General features: G+C 50.4%; 1 protein-coding gene across 1 annotated transcript in view; it reads left to right on the top strand.

Annotated features, from left to right (window-relative positions):
* Positions 1-11,924, top strand: part of LOC101733172 (unconventional myosin-Ig) — a 91,816-nt gene extending 79,892 nt beyond the window's left edge. The window contains exon 22 of the mRNA XM_031904048.1: positions 11,355-11,924. Coding sequence (XP_031759908.1) covers positions 11,355-11,511 — 157 coding nt within the window. The 3' untranslated portion in view covers positions 11,512-11,924. The remainder of the gene's footprint in view (positions 1-11,354) is intronic.
* The last annotated feature ends 6,836 nt before the right edge of the window (positions 11,925-18,760 follow it).

Below are 18,760 nucleotides of genomic sequence, written 5' to 3' on the forward strand. Positions count from 1 at the left end.
TACTGACCCCATACTGGCCCCCTATACTGAGCCCATACTGCCCCCCCCATACTGACCCCATACTTACCCCATACTGGCCCCCTATACTGACCCCATTATGGCCCCCCCCATACTGGCCCCCCATACTGACCCCATACTGACCCCATACTTTTGCCTTTAAACACTGGAGTTGGTTCCTTGTGCAGAGATACAATTTGTCGCCAGTAACCCCCCCCCCCCTGTTGTGTCTGCTGGCAGCTGGTGCAGCACCCGGGCCCCTGTAGTCCCAGCGCCACTTTATGCTGCTCACGTCCCACAAGGCCGAGGGGGGCCAGTCTGCTTCTTTGTGCTGTCAGGAGCGGGGAGGGGGGGCCACATTCCATGATTGGGGGGGGAGATTCCTTATAGAGAAACATATAATCTGCCGGGGACACTTGCCAACAGTTCCACTGCCAGTTCCTTTCTATAATTTCATTTATTCCCAGCACATTCCTGTGTTTTCATAATGGTCAGTAGGAGATCTGTGCCAGGTATCCACTACCCTCGCAGCGTAGTAAGTGTGCCACTGTGACAGAATGCTCTGTTATACAGATAGCTAGAATCTCAGCCATAAAGCAGGGCAGGACTGCTGCTTACAATGGGGGGATCAGATAGGATCTGTGCCACTGTGACAGAATGCTCTGTTATACAGATAGCTAGAATCTCAGCCATAAAGCAGGGCAGGACTGCTGCTTACAATGGGGGGGATCAGATAGGATCTGTGCCACTGTGACAGAATGCTCTGTTATACAGATAGCTAGAATCTCAGCCATAAAGCAGGGCAGGACTGCTGCTTACAATGGGGGGGATCAGATAGGATCTGTGCCACTGTGACAGAATGCTCTGTTATACAGATAGCTAGAATCTCAGCCATAAAGCAGGGCAGGACTGCTGCTTACAATGGGGGGATCAGATAGGATCTGTGCCACTGTGACAGAATGCTCTGTTATACAGATAGCTAGAATCTCAGCCATAAAGCAGGGCAGGACTGCTGCTTACAATGGGGGGGGGGATCAGATAGGATCTGTGCCACTGTGACAGAATGCTCTGTTATACAGATAGCTAGAATCTCAGCCATAAAGCAGGGCAGGACTGCTGTTTACAATGGGGGGGTCAGATAGGATCTGTGCCACTGTGACAGAATGCTCTGTTATACAGATAGCTAGAATCTCAGCCATAAAGCAGGGCAGGACTGCTGCTTACAATGGGGGGGGGATCAGATAGGATCTGTGCCACTGTGACAGAATGCTCTGTTATACAGATAGCTAGAATCTCAGCCATAAAGCAGGGCAGGACTGCTGCTTACAATGGGGGGATCAGATAGGATCTGTGCCACTGTGACAGAATGCTCTGTTATACAGATAGCTAGAATCTCAGCCATAAAGCAGGGCAGGACTGCTGCTTACAATGGGGGGATCAGATAGGATCTGTGCCACTGTGACAGAATGCTCTGTTATACAGATAGCTAGAATCTCAGCCATAAAGCAGGGCAGGACTGCTGCTTACAATGGGGGGATCAGATAGGATCTGTGCCACTGTGACAGAATGCTCTGTTATACAGATAGCTAGAATCTCAGCCATAAAGCAGGGCAGGACTGCTGCTTACAATGGGGGGATCAGATAGGATCTGTGCCACTGTGACAGAATGCTCTGTTATACAGATAGCTAGAATCTCAGCCATAAAGCAGGGCAGGACTGCTGCTTACAATGGGGGGATCAGATAGGATCTGTGCCACTGTGACAGAATGCTCTGTTATACAGATAGCTAGAATCTCAGCCATAAAGCAGGGCAGGACTGCTGCTTACAATGGGGGGATCAGATAGGATCTGTGCCACTGTGACAGAATGCTCTGTTATACAGATAGCTAGAATCTCAGCCATAAAGCAGGGCAGGACTGCTGCTTACAATGGGGGGATCAGATAGGATCTGTGCCACTGTGACAGAATGCTCTGTTATACAGATAGCTAGAATCTCAGCCATAAAGCAGGGCAGGACTGCTGCTTACAATGGGGGGATCAGATAGGATCTGTGCCACTGTGACAGAATGCTCTGTTATACAGATAGCTAGAATCTCAGCCATAAAGCAGGGCAGGACTGCTGCTTACAATGGGGGGGATCAGATAGGATCTGTGCCACTGTGACAGAATGCTCTGTTATACAGATAGCTAGAATCTCAGCCATAAAGCAGGGCAGGACTGCTGCTTACAATGGGGGGATCAGTTAGGATCTGTGCCACTGTGACAGAATGCTCTGTTATACAGATAGCTAGAATCTCAGCCATAAAGCAGGGCAGGACTGCAGAATAATACAGAAAGCCGCGGGAGACTGAATTGGTTAAAGGGATGAAGGGGACATGCTGGGGGCCCTTGGGATTGGGAATAGACAGACCCTTATTCCCTTGGGGTTGCGCCAGGATCTTGTCCCTTTGGCCCCCAGCCGTGACAAAGTCATTTCCTATGGGAAACAGATCCCCATTGTGCACTGGGGTCCCAGCCCTAATTAAACAGCAGTTAAGGGATAATGAACAATTAACTTCCCCTTTAATTTGTCTCGTGATCTGACAATTCCCGGGCAGCTGTCTGTGCTGGGGGGGGGGGGGTCTCGCTGGGAAACAGCGGCACAGGGGGGTTATGGGAAGCTGTATCACTGGACTGGCCCACTCGGCATTCTATTAGCCACCAATCTAAATTAACCCCCTACCCTGGGCAGCCAATGAGATCTCATTATTAAACATACTGACCAATGACCAATGAGTACTCCTGTATGTCCAGCAAACCCATAGGCTGAAAGGGAGCTCGGGGGGCTGCCAGTATAAGCAGGAATGTTTAGGGCAGGAATCTGCAGCCTGAATATCCCCGGATAATATTGAACTACAACTCCCAGCATGCTCTGACACAGCACGCAAGGCCTCTCTGGCATCAGTGTGAGTTTGTCTCCTGGTTGTACAGCACTTTAGCAGTGAAAAGTTATTTGTCCAGACACAGTATATATTATCTGCTCTGTTGCTACGGGTTACTAGACCCCGTAAATTAGCACTGTTATCATATTATTATTATTATTTGGCGTTAGGCATAGTGAGATGGAAAGGGTTAAAGGGGTTGTTCATAGTATGATGTAGACATTGATATTCTACAACAGTTTCCACTTGGTCTTGGTTTTTTATTTTTATGGTTTTTCTGTTATTTAGCTTTTTTTTCCGCAGCTCTCCAGATTGGCATTTCAACAGCTATCTAGTTGCTAGGGTCTTATTTACCCTAGCAACCAGGCAGCGGTTTAAATGAGAGATGGGAATATGAATGGCAGAGGGGCCTGCATAGCAAGAAAAGTAATAAAAAGTAACACTAATAATACATTCTATAGCAGGCTGAAAGCTAAAGGGGTAGTTTGCCTTTAAATTAACTCTTAGTATGTTATAGAATGTCCTATTCTTAGCAACTCTGCAATTGGTCTTCATTATTTATTTGCCTTCTTCTTCTGCATCTTCTCAGATTTCAAATGGGGGTCACTGACCCCGGCAGCCAAACCCTATTGCTCTGTGAGGCTCCAGTTATATTGTTATTATTTATTCCTCATCTATAGATTCAGTTTCGCTCCGATTCATATTCCAGCCTCTCATTCTAACTGCCGCCTGGTTACTAAGGTAAACTAGACCCCAGCAACCAGATAGCTGCTACAGTACCAAAATCAGCCTTTGTTTATTCCTTTCTGCTCTTTGGTTCTGGCTGATGAAACACTGTAGCCGGGGCAGTTCTGCTCCAGGTCTGCTGATCAGCTGGCTTTAGCTATGTGTAATGCTTTTTGGGCAAAGTTCCCCTTTAAAACCTGTAGTTGGAAGGTGCAATTGGGCATAATGTGTGGTACTTTGCTGCTGCCCCGGGGTGACGGCTGTGCAGGGGGGGTGTGCCGGGCAGTCTGTAATCCCTAGCTCCCTGTCAGCTCCCGGGGGGCAGTTAGAGAGGGTTCAGCACCACAGACAGCTCCGGCGGCTGCAGCTCATTCACACACCATAGTGTTACATGGAGATTTATCATTCAGAGGTAAATGGGCAGATCATCCAACCTACGGCAACCGCGGCACCAGCTCCGGCTCTGCAAGTAGGGCTGAATCCCCCGGGCTTGCATAGCAGAACTATAGCAGAGCACGTTGGCACCCGTAGGGCAAGAACCATAGAGCCATAGGGGCAGTGCTGGGACTGTAAGGGGCCGGGGTCTTGAAAACATATACATGTATGGGATCCCTTATCCAGAATGCTCGGGACCTGGGGTTTTCCGGATAAGGGTTTTTTCTGTAATTTGGATCTCCACACCATAAGTCTACTAAAAGATTATTTAACCATTAAATAAACCCAATAGGGCTGTTCTGCCCCAATAAGGGGTAATTATATCTTAGTTGGGATCAAGTACAGGTACTGTTTTATTATTACAGAGAAAAGGGAATCATTTAACCATTAAATAAACCCAATAGGGCTGTTCTGCCCCAATAAGGGGTAATTATATCTTAGTTGGGATCAAGTACAGGTACTGTTTTATTATTACAGAGAAAAGGGAATCATTTAACCATTAAATAAACCCAATAGGGCTGTTCTGCCCCAATAAGGGGTAATTATACCTTAGTTGGGATCAAGTACAGGTACTGTTTTATTATTACAGAGAAAAGGGAATCATTTTGAAAAATTAGAATTATTTGCTTATAATGGAGTCTATGGGAGATGGCCTTCCCGTAATTCAGAACTTTTCCATAGCATAAAGTACTACGGTATATACAGGTATGGGATCTGTTATCCGGAAACTCATTGGTTTCCGGATAACAGATCCCATACCTGTATATAGTACTTTATGGTATGGCAAAGAGGGCCCTAAAATACATCTGTATGGTGCCCAAATTGGCATTTTCATGGCAGCCCTGGGTGGCTGTAGCAGGAAAGGAGAGAGCAATAGTGCCCCTGGATGTTTCTATTGCCCAACCTGCAGCCCTTCTGCCAAGGGCAGAACCACCGGAGCCCACCCGCAATAAATGCATCTGTATGGGGGTGGGGGGGACCGGCTGCACCGGTGCCATGAACTTATAGCTCTGTTATTGCCTTCTGCCGTTGCTAGTACAAACCCCTTAGGGTTAAGCTTCTTACCCTGCCTTGTGGCAAAAGTGCCCCCCCGCTGAACCCCACTGTATCTAAAGCCCCCCAAAACTCTCATTGCCACAAACAGAAAGCATTCCCCCCCCCCGCTGAAACCATTTCCCTTTTCAGGGGGTAGAATTCCCGGGGGGTGTAGGTTTAGGCTGCCATTCTGCCCCCCCCTCGCTCCTCTCCCGGGGACTCGGCATAGAACATTCGCCCGCTCCGTGCAGATTTGGAAATCATTAGCTAATGGCCCTGGGTGCCCTAGGGGGGCAATTTCTCACGGCTCATTCAACATCATTTAGAAATAACGAAAAAAATCCCACCTCCTCATTTCCTTTGCATTTGTGCTGCCGCAGCGAGCCGGCCTGTGATTGGTGTAATACAGTCGCGCTGCCTCGAGCCAGCAGATCCTATTGGCTGATACAAACCTAACATGTATCTGTGAGCCTGACACCCTGGGGGGCCAAACTGAGCCACTTTTATTTTATCGGGGAGCAGAGAAATCATTGTTATAAAGCAATCAGTCTCGGGGGCTACAATCACTCTCTAATTATACATTATATAATATTGGGGTAATAGTCACCCTGCTATAGTTCCAGGGGTACCCAGGGCACAAATAAGCACTCACCCCAAATCCCCCCCTAACTGGCCTTCAGGCTGGGCCCCCTTAGCCCATAACAAGGTTACAGATATATAGAAACATTGGGGTAACAGTCACCCTGCTATAGTTCCAGGGGTACCCAGGGCACAAATAAGCACTCACCCCAAATCCCCCCCTAACTGGCCTTCAGGCTGGGCCCCCTTAGCCCATAACAAGGTTACAGATATATAGAAACATTGGGGTAACAGTCACCCCGCTATAGTTCCAGGGGTACCCAGGGCACAAATAAGCACTCACCCCAAATCCCCCCCTAACTGGCCTTCAGGCTGGGCCCCCTTAGCCCATAACAAGGTTACAGATATATAGAAACATTGGGGTAACAGTCACCCTGCTATAGTTCCAGGGGTACCCAGGGCACAAATAAGCACTCACCCCAAATCCCCCCCTAACTGGCCTTCAGGCTGGGCCCCCTTAGCCCATAACAAGGTTACAGATATATAGAAACATTGGGGTAACAGTCACCCTGCTATAGTTCCAGGGGCCACATATTTACTGTAACTATAGCAGGTGGAGCCGCAGTGGGCGGGGCTTAGCTCCATGCGTTGGGGCCATTTGGTGCTTCATTAACCCTGTCACACTGATGCCCCCAGATATATAAAGGCTCTGTCACTGTGGAGAGAAATCTGAGTGTCCCATTTGCGATGCCGGGGAACTGGCTGGTGGTTGCTAGGTGGTTGCTAGGTGACTGTAGGAAAGCTCATTAATGGCTGAGAGTCAATTAGGAGACTTCAAGGGAGGGGGCACAGTGCAGAGTATGTGGCGGGGGCGGCTGAAGCGTTTGTGGGGGGGGGGGGCTACCGTCACCCGGCCTGTTATTGCCTCCCTATTTAACCCTTTCAAATCCACATTGCCCTCTGAAACAAAGGGAAGTTTGGCAGAGGCAGGAAATCACATTAAGGGTTAGTGGATATATGGAATAGATACCCAGCAGGGGGGGTAATGGTGGTAATATCAGGGCAGGTGGGGCAGGTGGGGCACATCCCGTATAAAGCGCTATAGCTCCGCCCACTTACCTCTCATTCAGTTGGGTCACATGGTACAGCTGAACCAGTTAAGGCCAAACACCCCTAGATATGAGAAATGCCCAATCAGCTGGGGTTTGCCGAGAACATAACTAGGGGCCAATGGGCCCCGTCCTACACTGCACCCCCACACTCTCCCCTGTCCCTTAACCATTGGCCACTTTATATTGGGCTCAGACTGCTATTGGGCAAGAAGGAATCCTTTGTCTCTATGGGCCCCTGAGGGAGGTCGGGGGGCCCCTTTGTGTGTGGGTACTCCCTGCTTCCTATATAACCCTATGCTTCTAGCACCCTATGTGCTTCTAGCTCCTTCTCCTTGAGAATGTGGTTCTAGAAGCTGCATTGGGGGCTTGGGGGTTCTAGATCAGCAGTACTAGAGCCCTAGGGGAACGCTTCTGTGTATGGGAATGAGACAGCGGCGGCCATTCCTCTCTAACTGGCGCTGCGAGTTCTATTTATAATTCACACTGCAAGGTAATAACTTTTATTTCTCTGCTCGTTAGCGAGACACGGCTCGTTACTGCGAAGTCAGAGCACAGAGGTGTCGCTGACACTTGTCACTGTAGCGCTTAGATGGAGTGTTACCATGGCAACCATTCAGCTCCCTGCGCAGGCAGCCAGGCTCTGGGCATCCCACCTCCCCGCTGCCTGCTTCCTACATTCCCCCAGTTACTGACAAACTACAGTTCCCAGAATCCTCAGTGAGTTTAACCCTGCATGGCTAAACCTCTTACTGTTCATTGTATCAGGGGATATGACTGTATCATGGGTAGGGGCTGTAACTATGGGAGAGTGTGTATAGTAACAGGCAGGATGGTGCCAGGGGTGTGTGGAGTAAGGCAATCACAGCTGCCGGGACCGCTAGTGAGCAATGGATCCCAGTTACTATAAGCGGCCAGGCCGGGACCGCTAGTGAGCAATGGATCCCAGTTACTATAAGCGGCCGGGCCGGGACCGCTAGTGAGCAATGGATCCCAGTTACTATAAGCGGCCGGGCCGGGACCGCTAGTGAGCAATGGATCCCAGTTACTATAAGCGGCCAGGCCGGGACCGCTAGTGAGCAATGGATCCCAGTTACTATAAGCGGCCGGGCCGGGACCGCTAGTGAGCAATGGATCCCAGTTACTATAAGCGGCCGGGCCGGGACCGCTAGTGAGCAATGGATCCCAGTTACTATAAGCGGCCAGGCCGGGACCGCTAGTGAGGCAATGGATCCCAGTTACTATAAGCGGCCAGGCCGGGACCACTAGTGAGCAATGGATCCCAGTTACTATAAGCGGCCGGGCCGGGACCGCTAGTGAGCAATGGATCCCAGTTACTATAAGCGGCCGGGCCGGGACCGCTAGTGAGCAATGGATCCCAGTTACTATAAGCGGCCGGGACCGCTAGTGAGCAATGGATCCCAGTTACTATAAGCGGCCGGGACCGCTAGTGAGCAATGGATCCCAGTTACTATAAGCGGCCGGGACCGCTAGTGAGCAATGGATCCCAGTTACTATAAGCGGCCGGGACCGCTAGTGAGCAATGGATCCCAGTTACTATAAGGCCGGGCCGGGACCGCTAGTGAGCAATGGATCCCAGTTACTATAAGCGGCCGGGACCGCTAGTGAGCAATGGATCCCAGTTACTATAAGCGGCCGGCCGGGACCGCTAGTGAGCAATAGATCCCAGTTACTATAAGCGGCCAGGCCGGGACCGCTAGTGAGCAATGGATCCCAGTTACTATAAGCGGCCAGGCCGGGACCGCTAGTGAGCAATGGATCCCAGTTACTATAAGCGGCCAGGCCGGGACCGCTAGTGAGCAATGGATCCCAGTTACTATAAGCGGCCGGGCCGGGACCGCTAGTGAGCAATGGATCCCAGTTACTATAAGCGGCCGGGCCGGGACCGCTAGTGAGCAATGGATCCCAGTTACTATAAGCGGCCGGGCCGGGACCGCTAGTGAGCAATGGATCCCAGTTACTATAAGCGGCCGGGCCGGGACCGCTAGTGAGCAATGGATCCCAGTTACTATAAGCGGCCGGGCCGGGACCGCTAGTGAGCAATGGATCCCAGTTACTATAAGCGGCCGGGCCGGGACCGCTAGTGAGCAATGGATCCCAGTTACTATAAGCGGCCGGGCCGGGACCGCTAGTGAGCAATGGATCCCAGTTACTATAAGCGGCCGGGCCGGGACCGCTAGTGAGCAATGGATCCCAGTTACTATAAGCGGCCGGGCCGGGACCGCTAGTGAGCAATGGATCCCAGTTACTATAAGCGGCCGGGCCGGGACCGCTAGTGAGCAATGGATCCCAGTTACTATAAGCGGCCGGGCCGGGACCACTAGTGAGCAATGGATCCCAGTTACTATAAGCGGCCGGGCCTGGACCGCTAGTGAGCAATGGATCCCAGTTACTATAAGCGGCCGGGCCGGGACCGCTAGTGAGCAATGGATCCCAGTTACTATAAGCGGCCGGGCCACCTTGCCCCAGATCTGTCGGAGCCGCGCTATAAATATTCCGCGCTGGAAGTGTCGGTGCCCGGGGGGCTGTGGGCAGATGGTGACTGGGAGTTGCCTCTTTGGTGCCGCCGCTCTTATTTATTTATTGCTATTCCCCCCCCCCCCCATGTACTCCCAGCCTCCCTCATACAACGCCGGCACAAGGAAACTGGGGCAGAACAAATGCCTTTGCTTTGTGCATGAGCTACACTCTGCCTACACTTCCCATGATCCCCAGCTAGCAGGCTCTGTAAGGCAAAAAAGCTTTCAACCCTGCCATGAGTGCAAAACAGCCAGGACTGTTATAGGGACCCCAGATCAAGCAGAGAAGGTCGGGGGGGGGGGGGGGGGATCTGTGACAGAATGCTCTGTTATACAGATAGCTAGAATCTCAGCCATAAAGCAGGGCAGGACTGCTGCTTACAATAGGGATAGGTTTCCCTGCTATCTGCTGTACTTTGTGCCTGTAATACAGGCCTGGGACTGTACTGCTGGATATATAAAATGACATTTCTGTGCCGGGGGGCTTGGGGTTTATATAGCGCTTTCTGTATGGGGTACAGCAGCCCCTCTGTCCGGAGTATATAAATAGCCCTTTCTCTAATACTATCAATTATAGCCAATTACAGAGCTGGTTACACTTCCCTCCCTCTCACAGGAGCCTTTGTTCCCTTTCCCGGCTGCCGCTGTGCCATAATGGCTACCAGCCCCGTACAGAATCTGCCTGTGCCATCGGCCCCCCATACCGAGTCCTACCCTGGGGCACCCAGGAAATGCTGAATTCAACCCCCAGCTCTGCAATTCATATGTTACTGAGCAGCACCCCTGTCTCCCTAAATCCCCTATTCATTTCCCAATGTTTCTATATATCTGTAACCTTGTTATGGGCTAAGGGGGCCCAGCCTGAAGGCCAGTTAGGGGGGATTTGGGGTGAGTGCTTATTTGTGCCCTGGGTACCCCTGGAACTATAGCGGGGTGACTGTTACCCCAATGTTTCTATATATCTGTAACCTTGTTATGGGCTAAGGGGGCCCAGCCTGAAGGCCAGTTAGGGGGGGATTTGGGGTGAGTGCTTATTTGTGCCCTGGGTACCCCTGGAACTATAGCGGGGTGACTGTTACCCCAATGTTTCTATATATCTGTAACCTTGTTATGGTCTAAGGGGGCCCAACCTGAAGGCCAGTTAGGGGGGGATTTGGGGTGAGTGCTTATTTGTGCCCTGGGTACCCCTGGAACTATAGCGGGGTGACTGTTACCCCAATGTTTCTATATATCTGTAACCTTGTTATGGTCTAAGGGGGCCCAGCCTGAAGGCCAGTTAGGGGGGGATTTGGGGTGAGTGCTTATTTGTGCCCTGGGTACCCCTGGAACTATAGCGGGGTGACTGTTACCCCAATGTTTCTATATATCTGTAACCTTGTTATGGGCTAAGGGGGCCCAGCCTGAAGGCCAGTTAGGGGGGATTTGGGGTGAGTGCTTATTTGTGCCCTGGGTACCCCTGGAACTATAGCGGGGTGACTGTTACCCCAATGTTTCTATATATCTGTAACCTTGTTATGGGCTAAGGGGGCCCAGCCTGAAGGCCAGTTAGGGGGGGATTTGGGGTGAGTGCTTATTTGTGCCCTGGGTACCCCTGGAACTATAGCGGGTGACTGTTACCCCAATGTTTCTATATATCTGTAACCTTGTTATGGGCTAAGGGGGCCCAGCCTGAAGGCCAGTTAGGGGGGGATTTGGGGTGAGTGCTTATTTGTGCCTGGGTACCCCTGGAACTATAGCGGGGTGACTGTTACCCCAATGTTTCTATATATCTGTAACCTTGTTATGGGCTAAGGGGGCCCAGCCTGAAGGCCAGTTAGGGGGGGATTTGGGGTGAGTGCTTATTTGTGCCCTGGGTACCCCTGGAACTATAGCGGGGTGACTGTTACCCCAATGTTTCTATATATCTGTAACCTTGTTATGGGCTAAGGGGGCCCAGCCTGAAGGCCAGTTAGGGGGGATTTGGGGTGAGTAATTTCCTCTAATTTCACGTTCCCTTTCCATCCTTCTCACAGGCAGAGGTGGGAGCTGTCGGTAAAGGTAACAGATTGCATCCAAATGAATGTCCATGGCAGGAGACGACTAGTTTCCGTGGAGACGCGCAATAGCATAGCTCAGCCTGATTTCTGCAAAGGCCGCAATGGCCTGGTGCTGCTCTGGCCGGGAAAGTGAGCCTGACCAGAAAGCGAGCCTGACCAGAAAGCGAGCCTGACCAGAAAGCGAGCCTGACCAGAAAGCGAGCCTGACCAGAAAGCGAGCCTGACCAAGTTTGCTCTTCACCTCGGATGCAATGTGTTTCTCTCCGTCCTGGTTTGTACATAACAGCGGCCCCCAATCGCTGAATTTTGAGGAAACAGTCTCACGTTAACGAGCTCTACCTGCTAATTTACTGCTCCATGTGAACAACATCTGTATATATTCTAGGCAGGAAGGTGCTTTATTTATAGACGCTGGTGCTTATTACACAGACCCACTGGAAATGTTATGGCGCCTATTACATACCTGCACAGGGACCTGTAATAAGCAACGTGGTTATACTGTTTGTCGTTTTTTCTTATTTTTATAAAAATCAGTTTTATAAATCATGTTCCTGAGTTTTATTCAGACTTGCCTGGACCTGTTGTGTTGTTGCTAGGGACTTCATTATTCTAGAAACCAGGGAGCAGCCTGATGGTATTTCCAGCTGCCAGGGTCGGACTGGGGGGTGCAGGGCCCACCGGGGCTCCCGCCCCAGGGGCCCTGCAGGTGCCACCGCCGGCGCATCCCCTAACCCCCCCACCAGCGTGTCCCCTAACCCCCCCCACCAGCCCCCCCCCGGGGTCCCCCACCCAAACCTGCATAAGTTTAATGCATCAGGAGAGGAACTGTCAGGCAGGGGGGGCGCCAGCAAGGGTCGGGTCTGGGCACCCGGGATTTTTCCCGGTGTCCCGGCAGCCCAGTCCGACCCTGCCAGCTGCCACCTTCAAAAACCCAGAAACTGGCAGCTACTTATCCTGGGAATAAAAAATCCAGGCTGCATGTATAGCATTGATATAATGATAGATAATATATGATTTAATGTTATAATGATATTTTACAGCTATTCGGTAAGAGTGTACATCTCCTGGAAGCCTATGGCACTGCCGCAGCATTTGTAATAATAAAAGATATTCAGGAATTCTGGGTAATGATCAGATAAAGACGTAACTGTTCCAATTAGTGCAGCCGTAGGGTATCAGTGCGGCACAGTATGGCGACTGCGGTGAGGCTAATTAGCGTGATGGCGCGTTCGGCCCCTATCCGTTAGGGAAGAATAACAAGTTCCAGGATTGGGAATGAATTCATTTATTGCCCGGAGATACAGATTCCTCTGTGCCCCATATGTTCACCTGTTTGTAAGCGGCGGCTCCATTGCGAGGGTGGCACCCCCTCCCCACACCCTCCCAGCTGGTATGAGTGGCAACGTGTTTAATAGAAGCGCGTGTCCTACACCCACGACTCCCCCACGTCCCAGGCACAAGGATCCTAGTAACACTAGCTGACCTGATAGGGAACCATGGCCCCTCTTTCCTACTGTGCTTCGGGGGAATGTTACTATATACATGTGTGTGTGTATGGTCTAGGTACGATGTATGAGGCAGATATCCATTCCTATGTGATAAGCGTGTCCTATTACTCCCCCATAGAATGGGAGGGAACCTACCAGTCAAATGTTCCTCTCAAGCAGAAGTATGGAGGCAGCGTCTGACTGGGACCTCAGGGGCCCACCAGAAAACCATAGACCATAGGCCCACTCACCAAACTTTCCTCCCCCAACCTCTTTATTCTCCCAGTCTCTTTTATTTACACACTAGCATCTATTCTTCCATCTATTTCTCCTCTCTCCTCCCATTCAGAAATAGGGAATGGACAAATTATCAGGAGCAGGAGGGCCCACTGACACCTGGGCCCCCCGGGACTTTTCCTGGTATCCTGGCCAGTCCGACACTGTGTGGAGGTACAAACATAGCCCATAGGGTCACGGTCTTTCTTCTGGAACCTGTCGTTGAAGAAGGAGAGATGTTCTCCAGAGATGGGGGTGGGGAGGAGCCCAAGGGGACCCGCTGATGAGGATCAGATATAATGTGTAGATGCTTTAGGGGCGTAGAATATTAATAAGAAGCTTTGACTTGACTGAAGGGCTTGAGTAGTGTAACTAACGCTACATGCCTTATGGAACCCCACCGCTGAATCATTTCTTACTGCCTCCTTTGGTCGTGAATTCCATAACCCGACTCTCTTTAAACTAAAGAAGCCCTCCCTATGCTGGGGGTAATATCCCTTCTCCTCCAGTCAATGGATGCCCTCTAGTTATGGGTCCCAACCTTTCAAAGAAAACTTTATTGGACAAATGTTTAATATGACCTTAAGCTCTGATGGCGCCGAGGGCCCCTCCAGAAAATCTCTTCTCTATCCTTCCCTCCATTTCCCTTTCCACATACAGAAAAGGGGAATGGCCAGGTTACAAGAATACAGGGCCGAGTAGTTGGGTTGCAAAGACGCCCCACTGACACATGGGCCTCGACCTTGAGTACCGTATATACTCGAGTATAAGCCGATCCGAATATAAGCCGAGGTACCTAATTTTACCTAAGAAAACTGGAAAAACGTATTGACTCGAGTATAAGCCTAGGGTGGGAAACGCAGCAGCTTCTGCTAAGTTGTTTTTTAACTGTCTATACTGCCTAATAACTGAAAAACTCAGCTTATACTCGAGTGTATACGGTATATATTTGATGCAACCATGGCACCATGGAAAATAAAGAATAATGCCCTTTAGGGATACGAGAGTTCCTCGTGGGCCGCCCCTGATTTGCTCCTTGTAGGCCAGGGGTAGGGAACCTATGGCTTGGGAGCCAGATGTGGCTCTTTTGATGGCTCGCTGCCAAATCTTTAATAAAAAAAAATAATGGGGGGGGCGTGGCCTGCGCTTGGCGGATAGAAGACGTGTTCTAAGCCTTAGAACACGTCTTCTATCCGCAGAGCGCAGGCCACGCCCTCCTCCGCATCCTTGGGACCCACCCTACCCTGCCCCGCAGCCGAACATATTGTATGGGTCTCACGGAATTACAAAAGGTTCCCGACCCCTGCTGTAGCCGTATGAGACTCTAGACTAAACAAAAGAGACAACCACCAATTAACCCAAACAGTTTCTTTTATTTAAAAGTGCCATTGTCAAAGTCATTTTAAGACTGCATATGATCCCTCTCATTGTTTCCATGGTAACACATCATCTACCTACAAACCACACCTTCTGCACAGTCAGCCTAGACCCGGGGCAACCCCCTGCCAACCATCCCACAACTACAAGGCAAAAAAATAGTCCCCCCTCCCCATTCTTCCTTCCATTCAGATACAGAGTGAATACTTCATAGTTCCTCCCACTTGTTCTGATGGCCACAACAGGGTGATGTTGGCCGTGCCTGTCCTGTTTGTGACTACTGGTCACCAATTTGCTTTCCACTCAATCTCATACACTCAACATTGGCCAGAACCAGTTGAAGCCTTGGTAATACCCTAGATTACGGAAATTCCCCAGTAACTGCCCCACACAGAGGCCATTACCGGCCCCCTTCCTCTGTGCAAGTCTGAAGGCTACCATGGCGGCTACCAGATTAGGCTGGAAATTCCAGTGTCAACACATTAAAAAAGTTCTCAGAAGAAAAAAAGAAAGCCGAACGCCGTCCATACGAAGACGCGTCTTCTGCCGTCCGCCAAGAGGAAATCTCCGTTGCATTTTTTGTGTCGTTTTTTTTTCTTATAAATTAAATAATTTACAAAGTGAAAAAAAAAAAAAAAAATAGAACCGATAACACGGAATTCTTGCATGCACCACACACACACGGAAACATCGGTACGGGTCGGAGAAACCGCCAACTTCACAGTAATATATGTACAATACAGTAAGAGTCACTCAGCAGGAACTAAGTCTTTGGGGCGGAGCAGGTTGAGAAGTCGTCTCCATCCCGCCGTGCCAGTCGTCCAGAGGAATCATCGGAAAGTCACGGGGCAACAACCTCCATCAGAGCACAAAGCAGATCTTGCCAACTCCTACACAGGGCTGAAGGGCTACTGGGCTTTTCTGAAACATAATAGGATGTTCCCATAGAGCTTGGATGGACAGGACCATCAATCTGGGTTTACTTGGATGGGTTGAACTTGATGGACTCTGGTCTTTTTTCAACCCTGTGTAACTATGTAACCTCATCATCTTATTATTGATGTTGCATGGATGCTTTATTGCCATACCCAAATTCTAAATGGGCCCCAGCTAGGATCCCCAACCAATGGACCCAAGATGATGCTCCTCAAGGTTGGTGCTCAATTAGAAATGCTTGGCTTGGAGGCACAAATACACAGGCTTTCTGCCCCAGCTGAGGCAACCTGGCAGTCCATATGGGGCTAAAAACCCACCATACACCAACCACTAGTCACCTTATTCAGAATGTTGCTGAGTACAAAAGGTTAGGGACCCCAGGACCATTCCAATAGTTGCCCCTTAATAAGTAGGAGTTTCTACTATTCAGTGCTTTCTGGTCAAAGGATCCTTCTACTACGTCTGTGCCATTGGCCGGTTTTTAGATCCTTCATTGCCCCCAGGAAGAAGAATTCCATGGGATAATTGTTGAGGACCCTAGAGTGTTGCCAACTATCTCTTCTCTAAGAGAAGGTTCTATGCTCTGGGGTTTCCAGTAGCCCAACTTGGGTAGGTGCACCCCAACCCTAGGGCTGAAGTAGATCAGAAACCTCCCAACACATTTTGGAGACATTTTTGTAGATTCAACCGCCGTCTCGGAACTCTAGGACTACGGACCGTTCCATCAACACGATTGCTGTCACACATTGGTCCCACAGATTCAAGTTACAAAAAATGAAAGCTCCCTTTTTTGGTATTTTGAAGGCAGAGGCACAAAGTAGGGTACCTGGACCCCACTGTATGGGATTGGGGTACCCTAAACACTGAAATGGTACAGCCACCGTATGGGATTGGGGAACCCTAAACACTGAAATGGTACAGCCACCGTATGGGATTGGGGTACCCTAAACACGGAAATGGTACAGCCACCCTATGGGATTGGGGTACCCTAAACACGGAAATGGTACAGCCACCGTATGGGATTGGGGAACCCCAACAACGGAAATGGTACAGCCACCGTATGGGATTGGGGAACCCCAACAACGGAAATGGTACAGCCACCCTATGGGATTGGGGTACCCTAAACACGGAAATGGTACAGCCACCCTATGGGATTGGGGTACCCTAAACACGGAAATGGTACAGCCACCGTATGGGATTGGGGAACCCTAAACACTGAAATGGTACAGCCACCGTATGGGATTGGGGTACCCTAAACACTGAAATGGTACAGCCACCCTATGGGATTGGGGTACCCTAAACACTGAAATGGTACAGCCACCGTATGGGATTGGGGTACCCTAAACACGGAAATGGTACAGCCACCCTATGGGATTGGGGTACCCTAAACACGGAAATGGTACAGCCACCGTATGGAATTGGGGAACCCCAACAACGGAAATGGTACAGCCACCGTATGGGATTGGGGAACCCTAAACACGGAAATGGTACAGCCACCCTATGGGATTGGGGTACCCTAAACACTGAAATGGTACAGCCACCGTATGGGATTGGGGTACCCTAAACACGGGAATGGTACAGCCACCCTATGGGATTGGGGAACCCCAACAACGGAAATGGTACAGCCACCGTATGGGATTGGGGTACCCTAAACACTGAAATGGTACAGCCACCGTATGGGATTGGGGTACCCTAAACACGGAAATGGTACAGCCACCCTATGGGATTGGGGTACCCTAAACACTGAAATGGTACAGCCACCGTATGGGATTGGGGAACCCTAAACACTGAAATGGTACAGCCACCGTATGGGATTGGGGTACCCTAAACACGGAAATGGTACAGCCACCCTATGGGATTGGGGTACCCTAAACACGGAAATGGTACAGCCACCGTATGGGATTGGGGAACCCCAACAACGGAAATGGTACAGCCACCCTATGGGATTGGGGTACCCTAAACACGGAAATGGTACAGCCACCCTATGGGATTGGGGTACCCTAAACACGGAAATGGTACAGCCACCGTATGGGATTGGGGAACCCTAAACACTGAAATGGTACAGCCACCGTATGGGATTGGGGTACCCTAAACACTGAAATGGTACAGCCACCCTATGGGATTGGGGTACCCTAAACACTGAAATGGTACAGCCACCGTATGGGATTGGGGTACCCTAAACACGGAAATGGTACAGCCACCCTATGGGATTGGGGTACCCTAAACACGGAAATGGTACAGCCACCGTATGGAATTGGGGAACCCCAACAACGGAAATGGTACAGCCACCGTATGGGATTGGGGAACCCTAAACACGGAAATGGTACAGCCACCCTATGGGATTGGGGTACCCTAAACACTGAAATGGTACAGCCACCGTATGGGATTGGGGTACCCTAAACACGGGAATGGTACAGCCACCGTATGGGATTGGGGAACCCCAACAACGGAAATGGTACAGCCACCGTATGGGATTGGGGTACCCTAAACACTGAAATGGTACAGCCACCCTATGGGATTGGGGTACCCTAAACATGGAAATGGTTCAGCCACCGTATGGGATTGGGGTACCCTAAACACGGGAATGGTACAGCCACCCTATGGGATTGGGGTACCCCAACAACGGAAATGGTACAGCCACCCTATGGGATTGGGGTACCCTAAACACGGAAATGGTACAGCCACCGTATGGGATTGGGGTACCCTAAACACGGAAATGGTACAGCCACCCTATGGGATTGGGGTACCCTAAACACGGGAATGGTACAGCCACCGTATGGGATTGGGGTACCCTAAACACGGAAATGGTACAGCCACCGTATGGGATTGGGGTACCCTAAACACGGAAATGGTACAGCCACCCTATGGGATTGGGGTACCCTAAACACTGAAATGGTACAGCCACCCTATGGGATTGGGGTACCCTAAACACGGGAATGGTACAGCCACTGTATGGGATTGGGGTACCCTAAACACGGAAATGGTACAGCCACCCTATGGGATTGGGGTACCCTAAACACGGGAATGGTACAGCCACCCTATGGGATTGGGGTACCCTAAACACGGGAATGGTACAGCCACCCTATGGGATTGGGGTACCCTAAACACGGGAATGGTACAGCCACTGTATGGGATTGGGGTACCCTAAACACGGAAATGGTACAGCCACCCTATGGGATTGGGGTACCCTAAACACTGAAATGGTACAGCCACCGTATGGGATTGGGGTACCCTATACACGGAAATGGTACAGCCACCCTATGGGATTGGGGTACCCTAAACACGCAAAAGGTACAGCCACCGTAT

This window comes from Xenopus tropicalis, chromosome 6 (genome assembly GCF_000004195.4).
Source record: "Xenopus tropicalis strain Nigerian chromosome 6, UCB_Xtro_10.0, whole genome shotgun sequence".
Lineage (NCBI taxonomy): Eukaryota > Metazoa > Chordata > Amphibia > Anura > Pipidae > Xenopus > Xenopus tropicalis.